This window comes from Mytilus californianus, unplaced genomic scaffold, assembly GCF_021869535.1.
Source record: "Mytilus californianus isolate M0D057914Y unplaced genomic scaffold, xbMytCali1.0.p SCAF_6, whole genome shotgun sequence".
Classification (NCBI taxonomy): domain Eukaryota; kingdom Metazoa; phylum Mollusca; class Bivalvia; order Mytilida; family Mytilidae; genus Mytilus; species Mytilus californianus.
Window position 1 is genome coordinate 35,202,699 of NW_026262712.1, and position 20,558 is coordinate 35,223,256.

A 20,558-nucleotide genomic window follows, 5' to 3' on the forward strand; every position below is an offset into this window, starting at 1 on the left:
TCCCCTCTTATATTTAATATTACGCGTATGATGATATAATTCATTAACCATATCTAATAAATATCTAGGGTCTTTTGATCTGAGGTCCTTGGTTTATGACCTTGAAGTTGAGGTCAAGCTCATAGGTAAATTTGCCGTTCTAGATTTTGATCTTTGCTTTAAATTCATATTTAAAATCATAAAGCCATAACACTTTGTGCATCAGGTTACAAGCCATATGACCTTGAAAAATCAAACCGGAAGTGACCTTATGTAAATCGGAAGTGGCTATTTTTTGTACTTAATTCATGTAAAAGTATATAGAACAATATCGTTTTGAAAGCAGTATCTTTTACTATCAAATAATACCGAAAATGACATTTTTCAGACCGGAAGTAACAAATTACTATCCTTATTTCAAACAAAATTGTATAGAAACCATATATTTTTGGAATCAGCAACACAATTAGCTATCAATTGACACTGGAAATGACATTTCAAAATGAATTTTAATATTTGTCATATCAAAATAAAACATAAGAAGTGGAAAGACCTTCAATTGTTCTCTGAACAATTGGTTTTTAATTATTTTTTTTTCTTCTTCCGCCACTTTTATTTCTTGCGTGTAACTTTTGTTTCGCAAATTGTCACTTTGATGTTTGGTATATGATATCGCATAGTTTATGCGCCTTCGAAACTAACCCTGCTTAACCATATATTTTTCTTTGTAAGAGTTATCTCCCCAAACACTGTTTTTCTTGTGGGTGCATCTCCTCCGTAACCGTAAAAGAAATCGACAAATTTATTTTTCCAAATCGGGAAACTCGTGAGTTATTTAATTGTTGTCCGTCATTAAAACCACCTTTTTAATGCATTCACAACTTTTCTAGAGGCTAGAAGCGGGCAATTTAGAGCTTGACACATTTGCTATTGTTGAAGCTAAATATATACTGTTATATATATTAGGTCCAGGCGAATGGACTTATTTGCTAAATACAGCGATGTACCTTGTTTGAGGATTTGATAAGGACTAACTTACACAATATTCCCAAATCATAGTTGTATAACCATGCTTCATTTTGTAAAGTTGCATATTGATATTTTAAGCTTTTTCATTTTTTTCTATGAACGCTATTTTTTGCACCAGTGGCAAACATTACAACTTTAACATGTTTGAGAGAGATTTGAAAGTAAATTAATTGGTGAATTTATTTATAATTTTCAACAAGACTGAACTGTTTTCAGAATAAATGGAACAATTTCAACATTTTCACAATCGATGATTTTATTTAATGGAAAAACACATTTTTTTTTAAAAATAAATACTGTTTCAATTGTCGGTAAATGTAAAAAAAATATTTGTTTAACCTTAAAGATAAGATGCATCGATTTAAATTAAATTTGTCCCTCTATTGATTATTAAATAACGATAGAAATACAGATAAAGAGAATTTAAAGTAAACGTCTGGGAAAACATAAATATGAATAAAAATGAGTGCAATTAAGACCTTCTGATTCACTTTCCCGATTATTCTTAAGCCATTATTGTGAGAGACCACACTACACTTACTTAGATGACACGAGTTTTCGTACCAGTTATCAACAATCTTTCAGGTCAAGAGCTAATGCATGTGGAGACATTAAAATTATATCATTTATTGATACCAGTTTGATGTTGTTTAACTGGTGCGTGGTTTATTGGTTTTCGGAGCTTAACCATAATTTATGTTATCTTAAATGACCACAAGGGAATCAATTTGACTGGTATTTATATAATTTGAATTGGATTGAATTAATTTGAATTTTTAAATATATATAGCATGAACATGCATGAGGTTAAAGTATTAACTGGGATATTCTATCGGCAAACGATGGAGCAGAGAGTATGTTTTTGCTGAGAATTGGAAACTTAACAATTGGAAAGTTAAAATCATCACATTGTCATAGATTATAGTTTGAATTCGTATATCGACATTTTTTTTTCTTTAATGTTTTTCTTTTTCTTTTTGTATTTAAGAAGGGTCTGTATGAGAATTTGAAAGATTCCACACCTGATTAAAAAACCTGGTTGAATATACCTTATTTCCGAGACTAAATGATGGTAAATACTTTAGATAGATGTTTTGTCGAACATTTTGATTTCCGGCTTATATATCGTTCTTTATCAGGATTTTTGTGAAACTTAGGTATCCAGTACCAAGATTGGAAATTGTCTTTTTGTTACGTAAGTGCCAAAGGAGAGAAGTGTGGATTCTTTTCCTGTTTCGGGAAGCTAAGTCATTAAATTTTCCCCTGTTTACACTAAAATGTAATGATTTGTTTTAAATGTAATGTTAAAAAATATCCAAACTTGAAATTACTAATCAAATCTATAAGTTTTACCCTCACATTATGTGACGTAACATTGACTGTGAGCATTTATCATATTTAAACAAATGACGTTATACCTCTGATAAATCTGAGAATGTCATGGCAGGTCAAATATAATAGCTAACGTGATTTAGATTTGATAGACAGTCATAGACATTCAATGCCATATGGTATGTCAACGACACTTGTTGCCTTTGATTTTCTATCTATAGGGTATAAATGTTTTTTCCCCCAGAGTAATTGAGCAGCGAGACAGAAATGGCTAATTCTCATGCACGTATGACACTTTCATACATCCAGAAACGCAAAAACACACCAACCAGTATTACTCTCAATGGCAATACTCTAACCATTCCTGAAGTCCTTGCGATCAGCATTGAGCCAAACTTGAAACTACACGCTGGAAAGAATATTCTCAAGGAATTAACAGCAAATGCAGAGTACTTGAAAGAGAAGTTAAAAAACGGATCAGTTGTGTATGGGATAAACACTGGCTTTGGTGGCAGTGCAGATGTTCGTTCTGAGAGTCCCGAGGACTTACAAAAAGCTCTTATTTATCAAATGAATGTGGGAATTGGCAAAATCTTTACATCAGACAAGGTTAGGGCTGCTATGATTACGAGAGAAAATTGTCTTACAAAAGCATATACTGGGGTTCGTGCTGTAGTGCTTACAACTCTATTAGATCTTATCAATAAAAATATTACTCCCGAAGTTCCTCTACGTGGATCTATTAGTGCTAGTGGAGACCTGATACCCCTTAGTTATGTCGCAGCAGTCATGATAGGTAGAAAAGATATGAAAGTATTTAAAGAAGGGAAAACTATGTCTTGTCAACAAGCTCTCACAGAGGCTGGAATACAACCACTTATTTTTGGCCCAAAAGAAGGGCTAGGAATAATAAATGCATGTTCGTTCACTGCTGGATTCTCAGCTCCGGTATTGTATGACGCAAACCTGCTCCTTCTCCTCACGCAAATATGTACTGGATTGTCCATTGAAGCTTTGGAAGGAAGAACAGAGAGCTTCCATCCTCTTATCCACGAATGTCTACCACATATAGGTCAGAAAGAGGTAGCCAGGAATATGTTGGCAATTCTAAAAGACAGTAAATTAGCAACAACAACTTTAGACATGCATCTCCCAGATAAACATGGAGTCTTAAAGCAAGATCGGTACAGTTTACGTACCTCTCCTCAATGGCTTGGATCAGCAGTTGAAACTTTAAACGAAGCATGTAGAAGAATAACCATTGAACTAAACAGTGTTAACGATACTCCCATTATCGATCACCGTACAGACACGATTTTATGTAACGGAAACTTTCAAGGAGAAACGATGTCAATCGCAATGGACCAAACACGACAAGCGCTAGGAACCTGCGCAAAGCTACTCTTTGCTCAATATACAGAGGTTGTAAATGACAAGTTGAATTTTGGATTGCCACCAAATCTAAGTGGATGTGACATCAACCATGATTCGGGATTTAAAGGCTGTGATATAGCAATGGCATCGTATATGTCTGAGATCGATCATTATGTCAACCCTATGAGTAATCATATATTAAGCGCGGAAATGCAAAATCAGTCAATCAATTCAATGACTTTGGTAAGTGCAAGATTCACAGCAGAAGAGGCAGAAATTTTACAAATGATAACAGCTAACCTACTTCTACTCACTGTACAAGGAGTCGATCTTCGTCATATTCGAAACCTCGTTTTGAAAGAAATTGATATGTTGGTACAAGAATACCCAGATATAGAGTCGACTCTAAATAAAATATTGTGGTACGAATTACTATTTTCCTCTGAAAGGATGGCTGCCAAGGTGGCGGATACTCGACCAGTAGAAGAGCAGTCAGTAGTAAAGCAAAAAATCTCAAACAAAATGTCCGCACTATACAGATTAGCATGTAATGGAGGTGTCGATGCTTCCGAACATATGGGTAAAGGTTAGTGGCGTATTTGTACACGGTGTAGGAAATACGACTTTTCGTATTTACGTTGTTTTCTTAATCATACTCTGGTATTAGTGAGCTCAATTCAATTAACCATTTATTCTCTTCAATAATACACTTGCAACAACTGTCATAATATCTCACTTTGATCAATTTTAATCGATACAAAAAATAATACAAAATCTATGTACTTACAGCATAAAGAAAAAAAAAGTATAACATAAATTCCGAACTCCAGGGCAGATTCAAAAGGGGGATATCCATAATTATATAATATAATTCAGATATTCATCTATAATTGACCAAACAAAGAATACCAAGCTTGTGTATTTTAGTAAAAAGGAAAAATAGTTGGTATCCACTTTTTGATTAACACTCATTATTTCAAACGAATATGTAAATATATTTTCAAACAGATGAAATTGCCATTAATATCAAATTGACATTAACCAATGTTGTAAAGTTTTCTTAGAATTAAGCGTAATAGCCAATAATCAACACATAACAACAAATAGTTATCCATATTGATTAAAAAAAAAAATGCAATGACAACACACAAAAACAAGAAAATAGATTAAAGAGAATAGAACTATGTCTACACTTGTTACTCCAAACGTTTACACTATATTTCATTCTTACCTTGCGGCTACCGGACTACTGTATACAAAAATAGTTTTGTTCATGTAAAAAATCAAAAGTCATCTGTGTACATTTCTCCTGTAGTTATCAGTAATAAACTTAATAGACTATTTTCATATTACCGACTTTTGACTTCGGGACATATGATTTTTTGCTAGGCTACCTACTCTGTGATAGGACATTCTGGTTTCAATCAAGTAAGAGCAACTAACAGAAGTCAAACCAAGCTCACATTCTGTGCAATTTGGGGGAAACTATTAAACGTGTTCCGATGACTCTGTCGTGTATGGAAAACATAAAACAATTAATAGTGCCATATAGTGTACTTATGGTACGCTTTATTTTACTTCTTTTAGTTGCTCTTACTTGGCCATGTACTAAAAAGTCCTACCATAGAACAACTACAAGTTTTCTTCATTTTAAGGGGAAAACAAACGTAGAGAAAAGAGTAAAATCACAAAAATACTGAACTCCGAGGAAAATTCAATCGGAAAGTCCCTAATCACATGGCAAAATCAAATGACAAAACACATCAAACGAATGGACAACAACTGTCATATTCCTGACTTGGCACAGGCATTTTCAAGAGAATTGGTGATTTTTTAAAGTGAAAATATATTAAATTGCCAGTGAGAAAAACTGATGTTTGGACAATAAATCGTCTGATACTTCCTTTACGGTTCAACGGTCAACTTCCAGTAACTCTTGTATAGTAAATTAAAGGATCATATTTTGATGCCAATAAGCTTTGAAGTATTTTCATTCCTCAAAAATCTTTTTTTACTAGTCAGCTGCTCATAGTGACAATCGATGTTGTGCTTTTGAAAATGAAAAACCCGGGGAAAGTCGATGATAAGTCATGTACATGTACGAAGAATGAGAGTAAGGTTATGGCTTCGACACATTTAATATATCCGTCATCTATGAAACACATTTGTGTACATGACAGTATACTTATTATAGAGTAAAACAAGAACATTTGAATCTAATATCAGGTTCTCCAACTTAGATTCAATCTTAAACCAAAGGCGGAGCTTCAAAAAAGAGCCTAATACTAAATATAAAGTGTTTTATTTTAGCTGTTCTTGATTTTGATAAGGATGTGAATATCTTAAGCACCTTAGAGTCATTCTCTTGTATCTAGAGCACTACGGTCAGCAGTTTCGACTTTAGCACTTATGTCTCTTTTAATAATTCAACTTTGTTTTCTTGTAGGTACCATGAAAATGTACGATTACATTAGAAAAGACCTTGGTATACCTTTCTACTGTGGACAGTATAAAATCGATACCTGGTTAAATCAGATTCTACAGTCAATACAAAGCAGGAAGATTGAAAACGTTTTGGAGGATATATTTACACCAGTCATGTAAAACATTTGATTTTGACTTTGACTATTACTTGATCGATAACAATGCTTGTGAACTGTCAGTCCAACTAGGGTACAATTATTAGCCAGTGTGCCAATGCTGCTTGATTTTGATAGGACAGTTCTATTCAATAATTCAATATAACTAGAACTAAGGTGGCAATTCGCTCATATTTTATTGTATTTGCATGGATTGATGTTATGTATTATATGTAATACTTGTGAATCAATACTTTTTAATCACTGTTTCGTATTTATCAAAATATTGTACAACATCAATAAGATATATATTGATAAATCTGAAATAAACAATTGGTTGTTTGTGGTTACATGTAATTTTGTAGACTTAGCAATATTAATATAATGATATCTTCATTTCTAAATTAAAAAGAAATATCTAGCATTATTTCTACATGCACAAATTAATTGATAACGCCATGGAAATATTTCTTAGACAATGCGGATGTTACAAACGTCGAATTGAACAATCTTAGTAATTTGCCTGTCTTAAAACACACAAAACACGATAAAAAATATTGAAATTACTTTGATAAATGTTTTGCTTTCAAATTTGTCTGATTTTTCCATTAATTCTGTAGTAGAACTATAATGATTAAGTATTGATGCCCTTTTCAGTATTCTGTCAAATCAAATGTTTCTTAGTTGCTCGGAGCAGAATCAGTTTGAAATTTGAAGCTTTATAGAAACACTGACTAGCTAAACTGGCACGAAAGAACAAATGGTAGATCATATCTTGGCTAGGAGTTCTGAGGTCAACAAAAAGCCAGTTTTACTTTGCGTTATCTGAATATATTGTTATTATCAGTTTAAGGATGTACTTAGGTCAGGTTTAGGAATTTTGTCAGATGTTCAGACTCCTTGGTTTTTTTTCCTACGATACAGGGTAAAATATTTTGCCCCATAACACCCATTTTTCTTTTCATTTAAGACTTCAATAGCTCATAAAAGGTCATTTAACAAAATATAAGCAGATTCTAGATTTCTTTTCTTTCGATTTGACACCCAAATAAGACTTCAATAGCTCATAAAAGGTCATTTAACAAAATATAAGCAGATTCTAGATTTCTTTTCATTCGATTTGACACCCAAATAATATCAATGCAAATATAAGGTAAAAGTCCGAGTCAGCCTTTTCCCGCCATTTTTTCAAAAATTTAATAGCTCGAAAAGGAGCTCCATAACCTATCAATATTTTAAGCTTATTTTGTTCCTTAACTTATGCTCTTCTGACTTAAAGTATCAATTTTGAATTATAGATTTTTTTTATTTCACTTAAGTACATCCTTCATATATTGTTATTATCGGTTTAATTTAAAATTTGAATACACAACACTAAATAACAGAGTGAAAAGGTGGACATTTAACTATTACTGGTCCAGGATCAGTTACGTAAATTACCAATTACAATCACTTGATATTTAATGCAATAACGGACGCGTTTCGTAAGTACGGCACATTGTTATTATCTGCAGACAAATACTTTTATTTCATTAAACACAAATTGCTTCGTTCGATCGGATTTAAGTAAGAAAATGCCAGGTCTTTCATTTTTAGCCTTTCGTAGAAAGACACGCTTACGGCGACATGACGTCATTACCTTATGACGTCCTTGATGTTTGAACACTTACCGTTTTCAGACAAAATGATAATCAAAGCTTGCTTAAGACGCAAATGTCTTTCACATGTGTCATTTGAGAAGGTTTATAAATTTGAAAATCATAGTCTATGCCCCTCCGCAAATCAGTGAAATTAATTGATTTAGCAAAATAAAGAGAGTTTTGGAATTTTTGGAATGAATGACAATATGGTTGGTTGATTTGATATTCCTTCTATTCTTTTTTCCACAACAAAACTGAATATGAAGTTTATGTTCAGATTTAGTATAACTTTCTATCATTAAGTGCTAAATTCTTAAATTCTTAAACACAGTAACTAGTCCTCGTTCCCATTAAAATCCCTGCACACAATATCAATCAAGTAATAAGGTCTTTCCACTTTTCCGTGGAAAGACCTATTGCTTTTGTTCCGATTATTAGGTTTTTCTACTTTTCGGTGGAAAGTCCTTTTGCTTTTGTTCTGATTATTATTTTTTTTTCTTCTGCCGTCTGAGATGTTTTTTTTGTTTCTTGACATATCGAAAGGATGTTTGGCCCATGACATTGTACAAAAATATGTTTTTGTTATCTTTATTTCTCTGTAACCGTAAATGATATCGACAAAAATATTTTTCCAAATTGTACGTCAAGAATGTTTTGGTTAAGTTTAACCGAAGTGATCTAATGACATCTTATGGGAGTTATTTCCCTTAAAAAATTGAACATAGGTTGAAAAAATCCATTCACCATAAGTCATAGAGACCTAAAGTCTGTTGATATAAAGTCCTTGGTTCATTTGTAGGAAATTGAGGTCAAGGTCATAGGTCAAGGTCATGTTCTCAATTTTGAACTTTGATTGTTATCTTTATTCCAAAGAAACCGTAACAGTTATTGATAGGATGTTTTTGCAAAATAATTGTTCACAACATGGCGCAACTTCAACCCGTTTAAGTCGAAGTGTTTCGGTCATCCTTTATAGGAATTTTCTCTCCTCATTTATTTGAAATCAGTATTACTCCTCAATCATACAAGTAAATGACCTGGGATTTTTTGATTTGAGATCACAAACTTATGACCTTGAAATGGAGGTCAAGGTCAAAGGTCAATTTGTAGCCTATTTCATACTAATCTATTGAAAAAGTACCTAGAAATCTTATATTGTTAGAATCAGTTTGTAATAACAAATCATAATAACCAGAAGTGACACCTTCTAACAACCGTTATTTAAATTTAATTCTTTATTATTGAAGTTGAGGTGGAAAGACCTTCATTGTTCTCTGAACAATTGGTTTTTAATTATTATTTTTTTTTCTTTCGCCTTATTTTTTCCTTCACTGTTTGGTTGTTTCGCAAGATGTCGCTTAGATATTTGGTATATGCTATCGAACAGTTTATACGCTTTTGAAACTGACCCTGCTAAACCTAATACTTTTCCATGTAAGAGTTATCTACCCGAACACTCTTTTTCTTGTTATTTCAAATACTTCGCAACCGTAGAAGAAACAGACAAATTTATTTTCCCAAATTGCTCGTTATATCCTCAGGATGTGTCGTTTAATTTTGACCGAAGCAGTATAGTGATTCCATATGAGAGGTTATTTCCCCTTCTGTATTTGATATTAGTGAAATGTTTTTGTAACTGGCAAACCATAAGTGCTAGAGACCTAGGATCTTTTCATATGAGGTCATTGATCCATAAAAAAGAAAATGAGGTCAAGGTCAAATGTTAAGGTCATGTTATAAATTTTGAACTTAGTTTGTTATCACTTATGGTATAAGATATTGACAAGATATTTTTACAGAATTCTTAGTTTCGACATGCCGTAACACATACATTTTGGTTAAAAGGGTACGTATATATTCAATGGGAGTTTTCTCCCCTCTTATATTTTAAATTAGCCGTATGGTGATATAACTTATTAACCATATATAGTAGAGACCTAGGGTCTTTTGATTTAAGGTCCTTTTTTATGACCTTTAAATTGGTGTCAAGGTCAAAGATTAATTTGACGTTCTAGGTTTTGACCTTTGCTCTTACTTATTGGTTCAAGATAAAGTCAAAGGGTCTTTTACATTGGGTTACAGATATATGACCTTGAAGAAGGTCAACTGGAAGTGACCTTTTGTAAACTAGAAGAAGCCATTTGGAATCAGTGTGAAGTAAGGTTTAAATGTATCCGGAAGTAGCACTTTGTAAACCGTAAGTACCTACTTATCTCCTTTATTTTGAGCAACAGTTTGTGGAAACCATATATTTTCGGAATCAGCATAAATAAAGCTATTATCTGACACAAGAATTGACATTTTAAACCAAAAATGAATATTTTACTGTCTAGATATGTCTATTTGGGGTGGAATGACCTTCAATTGTTCTCTGAACAATTAGTTTTTAATTATATTTGCATTAGTTATATGAGGATTTATGTTCAAGTCCATGGTGGTTAACAGGTAAACCTACTTTATAGTAAGACTTATAGGTAAAAATAATGTTTCCTAACGGCGTTCTTGTAAAAACATATTTGAGAATAACTCCGAATTTATTACAGTTACTGGTACTTTTCCAATAAGGATGCTCATTTTTTTCTCTCATAAAACGGAGGCAATCCGCATGAAAAACACTGTAATTCAAATAGGGACAACTGTCTATCAAGGGTATATATTACCGTAGCTGTATTTGTCAAAACTTTTCGGAATCTTGGGTCCGCAATGCTCTTCAACTTCGTAGTTTATTTGATCTTTATCCCCTAAATAGCCTTCAATTGAAATAATTAGAGTTGGAGTTATTTGTCTTGACCACCATGTCCTAGGGCATACTAGTTTGTTGTCTTATTTGACTCACCAGTTGAACTCGTGCAGTGACAGTAAGAGAACCTAACTGATAAATTATACAAGGCGTAAACACATTAAAGTTGATCAAACATAATGTTTTGAAATTAGAACGGCCAGGAGAACAAGATGGCTTTTAAGGTTGATAAATAGAATTGTGCACGTTGCCCTCATACATGGCGACACAAAGAAAATATAATATTTCAAATTATGACAAAGGAAAACTATATAAAGCAAGTATTAAAGCTAAAAACATGAAAAATTTGGCTGGCTTAACACAGGTATGTATAGTATTTTTGACTGAAATCGACGTTACAAAAGTTTTACCGTCATATCACGAATTGGTAGACCGATACCACACATCTGTGTCTCCACTCACCAGCGACATTTTCTCGCAATCTTTGATCTTTAGATACCAGAATAGTCGTCTAATCTGTAATTTTACCGATTGTGTCCTATTCAACATTGTGACGTTTTGACTGAGTGTAAATTCGCTTGTTGGGTGATGCATACATAGCAGGAAACGAGCACTCTGTCGACACACTAAGTCTCGCTCATTTTGGAGTACATACGATTCCCTCGGTTCTCTCTTGTTACCTTGATGTGATTTACGAGATTTTAATATCAATAAACCTCCCTCGCCTTAAGCAACGACGGGAAATGAAGGAAATCCCGTAATGGACAAACACATTAAAATATAAACAGTCACGAAAGAAGTTTTACGTTTAACATGATTCATTCCGCAACGTACTGTTATTATTCTTATCATAAATTTCCTTGAATGTACAGTTTCAAACTAATTGATATCTTAACAGATTTAAAAAATTAAGTTGACATAATATCTATAAGATAAATATAAAGCGACTGAATTATGAAACAACAAACATCACAATTTACTTTGATTCAACACATTGATAAGACATGAAAAAGAAAAAAATTACATTGAAACATTAATCAATAAAAATAGTTAGACGATATAAAGTTACGATATCATTTTTCGATAAAAAAAAAAGCTAATGACCACGAAACAAACAGTTAAAGAGTATATAAAAAGCTTTGCATAGAACACAAACGGATGATTGATCAACACGAATCCAACCAAAAATTTGGGAATGTGCCTGGTACAGAGATAATACTGTTCAACACCTAATGGTTTGTATTACGCAGAATTATCACATTAAACGGCCATTTAGAATATCGAGATTTTAAAGAACCGAACCGAGCGGATTTATCTACGCCTGTTCTTGTACATGTCGTACCTGAAGATGGCATCCCCAAAGATAAACTAGAACATATTCAAGTCTTTTGTTTTTAACTTAACTGCGAAATCAGCGGAAATAGACCCCGTGTGAAACGTCAAACTTTACAGTCCATGAAGTCGTCAATCATTCAAAATGTGTGATAAGCATATTGTTATTTCTATTTTCATTTCAAATTTTGAACAATCAAATTCTTCATCTTAATTTTTTGACTTTTTTTTTTATTGCCATATAGCAACATTTTATAATCTTATTTTTTTACAATATGAATATCGTCCTTTCATTTTTATGATTGACGATTGGTATATTATTCTCGTTTTCACTAATATATTCTAATTTTGATTAGTGCTCATACATATTATACTGCAAATAGTTATTTGAACTTGAAATAATGCCTATTATAGAGATGAAAATGTATATTTTGAACATAAATCTTTTTTGATATTGTTAATAAAAAACGACTGACAGTGCAAATATTTGATAAAAATGTATATTTTGAATATTAATCTTTTTTGATATTGTTTATAAAAACGACTGACAGTGGAAATATTTCACAAAGGCCACCATCTTTCTTTCTATAGTCAACTTCCTATTTATGAATAAGGATATTTGACTAACCTATTTTGTTCACAGAAGTGATTGACATAGCAAGAGTTCATTGCTTGTATTTCATTCACGAAGGTGAAAACTTGACTCGAACACCAATATCACTAAATTATCCACTGCACTTCTGATTTAAAGTTATACTATTATGTTTTCCTGATTATGCTGAAATTATAAGATATTGGATCATGACGCATGTTGTCTAGCAATAGTTTCATAGTAATACATATAACTACAGTTACCAACCATACATGACATAAGAGAACAGACTAAAAAGCCACTCACTGTAAAAGAACCTGAGATATTCATAATTTAGGGAGATGATGCGAAGTTGGAAATTGACATTCACACTTTATATTTGTTCCTGCTAATACAAGACAGAAATGTAGCAATGATAAGTTGAAGCAGAAAAAAAAACCAATAGCATCAACAACACTAACAAAAACGAAAACGTAGAAATGTGTTAACAATTATTCATAAAAGGAAAGAAGAAACGAAGGGTTTCATTAAAAGTCACGAGTTCAAAACAACAAACATTAAAACAAAAAAGAAAAACGAAAAAAGACAGATAAAAATAACAAATCAAAACTGACAATAGAAATTAAACAATACAAACTCATCAAACACCGGCGATGAATTCTGCAAAAGAGTCAGCACCTCAAGTTCAACTAAAAACACCTTACTGTACATCATTTTGTATGTTACATACTACATTATGGCAGGGGATATATGACTATAGGATAACAGTCGAAATTCAGAAAGAAAGAGACCGTACCTCAAAACAAAATGCAAGTACAGTGAAACCTGTATAAAGAGACCAATTAAGATAAAGCAAAAAAGAGGTCTCATAAAACAGGTGGTCTTTTTTAATACAGGTTCAACTATTTGAAATGCTCTACAGAGGGACCTAGAATCAATGGTCCTATGAAACAGGTTTTTGCTTAATACAGGTGGTCTCTAAAACAGGTTTGTCTTTATTTATATCTATAATTCAGAACATATATCATGACATTTTGGTTTTATTCACAGATAAAAAAATGTAAAAAAATGTCATATTTTGAAGTTTAGGTATACACGAAAAGTTATATAGTGAAACTAATCATAAATTTAGATATTCAAATACGATAACGAATTCGGCCATGTCACTTGACTAAAAAGACATCTCCAGCTATATAAAATAAGGAGATGAGGTATGATTGTCGATGATTTAACTATCTAACAGAGACCAAATGACGTAGATATCAAAAACTGCACAGCAAGCTATAATTGACTCCAACATAACAAAATGTAAAAATATTCAAATGGTAAAACCAACGGACTGATTTATAAGCCATACACATGTTTAATACGTAACGAGATTTTAAAATAATAAAAATTAGCAATGGCTAGGGACATGACACAATTCGATATTAATTTCACTAAAGATTTGTATTTGTTCATTTATGTTTATTTGCATTTAGTTTCTTAGATAATAATAGACACATATGTAGGTATACTTGTTAGGGTGTCAAGGGCACATCCCACTTTATCAAACTACCTCTCAACTTTTAAAATCACCGAGAACAACAATACAAATAAAGTTCATAAATAAATCAAAAACAAAACATACAATTAATCAAATTAATTTAAAAGACAAAACAAACAAACAATAAAATTAAAAACACAAACACAAACACACAATCCTAAGACATAAAATACTGTATTTGAAGAAAAACGTCTCGAATTTACTGCAGTTGCTTATTTGCGAGTCTTACTTTCGCGTTATCGATATAAAAATAAGATATGAAAGATCTACCATTGACATAAACTGCATAAGTGGACAAACATGCATATTTTCACATACAGTCATTCAATAACACAAGTACCGTTAAGCTTCATCAACATTGATCTTTGAAAATTCTACTTTTAAAACAAATCATTATCTTGTGTCGAGTTATTTTCTTTAAATCCAACTAGTAACCATCAGATAATTGAAAACGGAAAACAATGCACGTTAAAGCAACGATGGTATGTTTGACTTAAAATTAGACGTAAAAAGTCCAGTTTCTTCATAAATCTCATTAAATACAAAGCAAGTATTGATAAGATCTAAAACATCATTAGATAGTTACATGTATGTGGAAAGATTATTTAGTCAAATGAATATATAAAGGAATTATTTTCTATCATTAGGATTCACATTGTTCAATAGAAAATTCTTAATGCAGACCCATTGATTGTGTCATCTCTTTCATCCAGACATATTTAAATGAGCACTTACACTGACGAGGTTTCTGAAAACGAAACTCACGTCTGGCATACAAAATTATGATCCTGTTCTCTTTGATGAGTTTTACTAAAACTTATATCTGAGATTAAAAAACCATAAATTACAACAACATTTTGAAAAAGAGGAATGACTAAGCAATGTGATCACTTCGAAATGCAATATGTTTTTCTGTTGTCATCTGCCCAATAATGATCTATACAATCTTCAGCAGTATATTCTATTGAAATATACTGTGCAAAAAAAGAAATTTCGATTTCTTTTTACTCAAATTTGTTTCTGTATTATACAGATAGATTTCATACAGCAATACTTTGGTATGTTCAGCTTACATTTGAACACAAAATACTATGGATTTTCTACCACAGCAACATATTACCGAGGCTGTATTTGGCAAAAACCTTTGGGAATATTTGTCTCATCAATGCTCTTCAACTTCGATATTTATTCGGCCTTGTTTTGATTCAAGCGTCACTGATTAGTCATTTGTAGACGAAACGCGCGACTGACGTACAAGTATTAGATACAGAACAAAAGGTAACAAAAAAAAAAAAAAAAGAAAAAAAAAAACAGAACAAAACACGCTGGTAACAACCATTGCCGTATAGTTTTTCTGCACGAGTAGTCAGGGCAAGTCCGAGACGATAGCCGAGGACCTTGACCTAACTACAAGTGCAAAAAAAACTATACGGCTGTCCATATCATGACGCAACAATCGTCAAATCTGTAAATGCCATAAATAGATGGGATCGGTCCTGATTTGTACAGCAGGTTAACTTGGTTAATAAACATTCTTGATTGGTCAAAGTTATCTTGCGACAGGTTTTATAACTGCTCAAACAATTCCTTGGACCAAATTAATGTTATCATAGAAATCAGACTTCATTCTAAGACTGTTTACGTGACTGTCAAAACAGTAAACTTTGAACAGGACCGCTTCCTACGTTAACTTCGACTAAACCAAAACTGATATAAAGACAAATTTTGGCCTTTTTTGCTCCACATTAGATTAACTTGTGAACAGGACCACAATGCGATGTATAAAATATTTTTAAATATCATTGTTAATCTAATAAAACAATAGTAACATGTTTGGTTCTGATAGCATTAATTTGCAATTGCCATATTTCTTCATTCTATTGAAATATATATGATAATGTTACAAATCAGTTTATCTGGCAACCAAAAATATATATAAAATAGACATGATACATGATAACAAAATTGGCATAGAGATACAAACCATCATTAAACATCAGTAGTCTTGACTTTTAAAGATACTTTTACTACATAACAATCGTTAGGTTGTGGTCTCATTGATGTATACATCCAGTTCTCTTTATTCACAATGAGGAAAATGACAGTATGTATTCTTATCTTACCTCCTATACTTTTCTAGGAATATGATTGGTTAAAAGCAACCGCGTGGAGACCGTGTATATGTCATATGGGGTTAGTAGGCGGGGCTTATTTCAATACACTTTTAGTAGTGGTGTTACGTTCCTTTATAAAAACAACACGATGTTGAGGAAAAATCTGAAAGGTTTCAACAGACAAAGAAATTGATGATGAACGATTGGAATAAATTTATAAAACACATTTAGCTAACAAGTTGTTATTGTTGGCATTTGTTTTTGTATAGACCAATGGAACTAGGTTCTTAATACTTAGTTTTGAATACTTGATCACTTTGATAGGCCACTGGTCTAAATACCACATGCTAAGATAGTCGGTAAGATAAATTTGTTACACAGTGTGCTAATGACCTAATGCGATATATATGGGGTCAGTAAATTCCATATGGGGAATCGAGCTTTGCTCCCATATGAAATTTACTGATCCCATATATATCGTAGTATGTCACTAGCACACTATGTAACTAATAATATGCGTGTGTTCTTTGTACATAAATCAGACCGTTGATTTTTTGATTGAATTGTTTTACGGCTTTTCATATCAGAGCATTTTAAAGCTTGCTATAAGTATATATATTTTGCTCATTGTTGAAAGATGTACAGTGACCAATATATTATTGCTAACTTCTATTTCGTATGGGTTCTAGTGAATAGTTTTCTCTGTAGCAATAATGACACATCTCCTTATTTTAAGGTGTAGGACCTGTGGGAGGGTAAATTCGAAATATATGAATGTCACCATTGTAATTCATTTCCATGAAGACATCAATAAAATATTGAGTGAAAATGCCTGAAATTGTAATGATGCTAAAGACATCTGAATTTCATTGGATGTAATGGTATCTGTCAATCGTCATGATGTATTTCTTGTAATATAATCTTAAGGTGGATTATCGGTATAGATTTACTCATATAGAATTTTCTTATACTTTGCCAAAATGTAGATTTTACCATGCTTTTTTTTTTTAAAGATAATAAAAAGTAAGGGTCACCGTGCATTTTTCAAGCTCAAAATTGCCCAAATTTTAATAGATTGTTCATGAAAAAATCTTTTTTGTGAATGAAAAGAAATCTATGAGATATAATTTTGAAATAAAATATGAGAAGTTAGGTTTTATGATATGTTTAAAGAAAATAAAAAGAAAAAAAAGGTTTAACGTAAGATTTTATCTACGAGTGTTTCTCAAAGGTGATCGTAAACGTAACGTAAATTTACGATTACAATGAAAAAAGGGTGCTTTCTTTGACAGCCACGTTAATGTCTAAAAAAAGAATCTTTCTTTTAAAATCCGGAAGAAAATTTATATCAAAGATTATTTTCAGCTCAGCTTTCAAAATCGTATTTTAAATGTTCATCAGTTTATTTTTGTTTTTGTTTTGTTTTTTTATGGTGAGTAGGTAAGTGTTCCGTCTAGTTTTCAAGATATTTGATTGTTTTGGTTTTATAAGAAAAAATGGCTCAAGTTGGTTTTTTGGCAAGCTGGGACATTTTTTATTTTGTTGAAGAATGACGAAATCATAAAAATCAGACAAATGCATAAGGACTTCGGCGTTTATTGAATCCAAATAAAAATTAATTTCATAATTGTGTACATGAAATTATACGTATCTTCAAAGGTTAATTATAAACTGGTTTAAAATTCATTAAGCGTCATATTCTTTTCTTGCGGGTCTAGGTTTTTTTAAAAAGAGAGACCCACTGACAAGACAACGTTAGGCGTTGCAAATGTGTGAAAATGTCTATGCATAAACATATGTGTAGCTCTATAATGAGGCGTCCATCCCCCAGCCGACACCATACCCAAATCCGCCTCTTGAGTTTTAATTTAATCGAACTTTTACTTAAAAGGGACACTACTTGTGGACTTACTATAGAACAAATGCTATTTCGCTATAAACTCCTAAAACTACATTCCAAGCTCCCGTTAAAAAGCCAAATATAGATATAAGAAGATGTGGTATGAGTGCCAATGAGACAACTCTCCATCCAAGTCAAAATGTATAAAAGTAAACCATTATGTTCATTTCATATTTTAAAATAGGACTTATGCATTTGCTACTGTAACGTTTCATCCAAAAATATAATGGTCAGCAGGAGATTTAAAAGAAATGTTATAAACCATAAATGTCTACGTATTTATTTTTTGTTGTTGGTATCTGGGGGTTGTCGTTTCCCCAAATTTCTAATCCATATGAATGACGAAAATCAATTTGAAATTATTGATTAGTATATCTATGAAGGGCGTATCTAAAATCCCGCTGGTGCTCTCCCTGAGACCCCCTTTGCCTCAATTTCTTTAGGAATGCACTAAGGCTGCGAATTAAATGTAACTTTAGATTGAGATATCAAGAATATAAGAGGGTATGGGCGGGGAATCCTTCAAATATGTATTCTTTGATTTGTTCTTGTTTTTTACCTATTTTCTGAAATATATTAGCCATTTATTTTCTATTCTGTAATTCCAATTGAGACCCTCATATAACTATTCTTTTGTTCATTATAGAACAGTCAAGCAATTTGTGGCTAAAACATTAATGTTAAATAAATCGATGCATTAACAAGAATCGGTGCAAGAATATGTGTTCATAGGACACCAATCCCCGCTCGCACTATTATATATCCATCACGGTTAATTTTTCATATTTGTTAATCAGCTGTCTGCATAATGAACATGCGAACCATTTTTATTTTGATGTGATCTTAAAGTAACTTAAATCAAAAATTTAACCTCATACACACTATAACTGAAAAGTGGCGATAAGGGCCTTTTTTTGGGCCGGTCGCGTCTTTCAATTAATTTTTCATGTTTTGACATTCGAAAAATCGTAACATTTTTGTATTTATTTTATAAACAGGTATTCTGTTTAGTGATACTGAGGCAGTTAACGCGTTATCGAAAAAGAAATACAATTTCTGTCATTTAAAAATCATTAATATCAACATACTTTAAAGTCTAATTTGTTTACTTTGTATGTGTTAATTATTCATTGTGTTTATTTAGAATGATCAATCTAATGGTCGTTGGTTTTAGAGAAAACTGTTCAAACCAGTTGCTGTAAAATATGTTTAAAAGGAGATGTTTGGTAAAAACAATCAATAACTTTAGAGATAGTAAAAAAACAAGTCTTCATTTCAAAGTTGTCGTTCTATTAATTTTATTTGACGTCAGCTAGTTTTCTCTCTATTTTATGCACAAATTTCGTTAATGGACACATGAAATAATTATTTTTTTATAGATGGTCAGGTTTACATGTAATATGAAAATTCGGAAAGGGTTTCGTAGAACCCTCCATCTCGCCTGGGGTTGCTGATGTTAGTGTAAAAGTGTAATGTTGACTGTAATACGTGAATCCATGTATCAGTCAAATACGATTTGAAAAAAATAAAAATGTTCTTTAGATGCTTTTTCTTGATCTTAAAGATTAGCTTCTGCCCAAGTTTCATAACAATTTATGAAGTTTTACAAATTTATCATGTAAAAAAAATGTAATCCAAGACCGTCTGTTAATAGCAAAAATGTAAATACGTCTGTCAGTAAAATACTGAAAAATGAAAAAAAAATAATTACTTTAATTCTGCTTCAAACATTATCTCTTAATCATAAAGAAAAAGCTTCTGACAAAGTTTCATAGAATTCGATGAAGGTTTTCCAAAGTAATTGGCAGAGGTGGAACAGAAGACAAACGATTTATGAAATTCGGAAAGAGCATTGATAACGATGACGAAAAAAGATTCATGAGATTTGGAAAGAGTGCTGAAGCCGATAAAAGATTCATGCGATTCGGGAAAAGCTTAGAGGCCGATAAAAGATTTATGCGATTTGGTAAAAGTGGAGACGATGAAAAAAGGTTGACAAGATTTGGTAAAAGTGTCAACGGTGAAGACAAAGAAAAAAGATGTATGCGATTTGGAAAATCAACGGAAGACAAAAGATTTATGAGATTCGGGCAAGACCAAGCAGAAAAACGATTTATGAGATTCGGCAAGTCGTCGATGGAAGATAAAAGATTTATGCGATTTGGGCGAAAGTAAGTAAGAACATTGTTAATCTTTAAGTTAACTATGTTAAGTTATTCTAATGCTTCAAAATTTTGTAAAAACATTGTATATAATAAATTATTACCTATTACTGTTCATTATATACATATAATATGGAGTAAGGCATATTATTTTTTATATGTAAATGTTTCTTTTTTTGAGATAATGAAATTAAAATAAAATAAATATTTAGTTGCCATACACTAACTACTGCATTGAA

The 20,558-nt window shown here is 31.9% G+C and overlaps 1 protein-coding gene across 1 annotated transcript; it reads left to right on the forward strand.

Annotated features, from left to right (window-relative positions):
• Positions 1-13,803: 13,803 nt before the first annotated feature.
• On the forward strand, positions 13,804-20,332 carry LOC127705602 (FMRF-amide neuropeptides-like). The gene is made up of 2 exons (XM_052209934.1): positions 13,804-13,808; positions 19,966-20,332. The coding sequence occupies exons 1-2, from the start codon at positions 13,804-13,806 to the stop codon at positions 20,330-20,332; spliced, it is 372 nt and encodes a 123-aa protein (XP_052065894.1).
• The last annotated feature ends 226 nt before the right edge of the window (positions 20,333-20,558 follow it).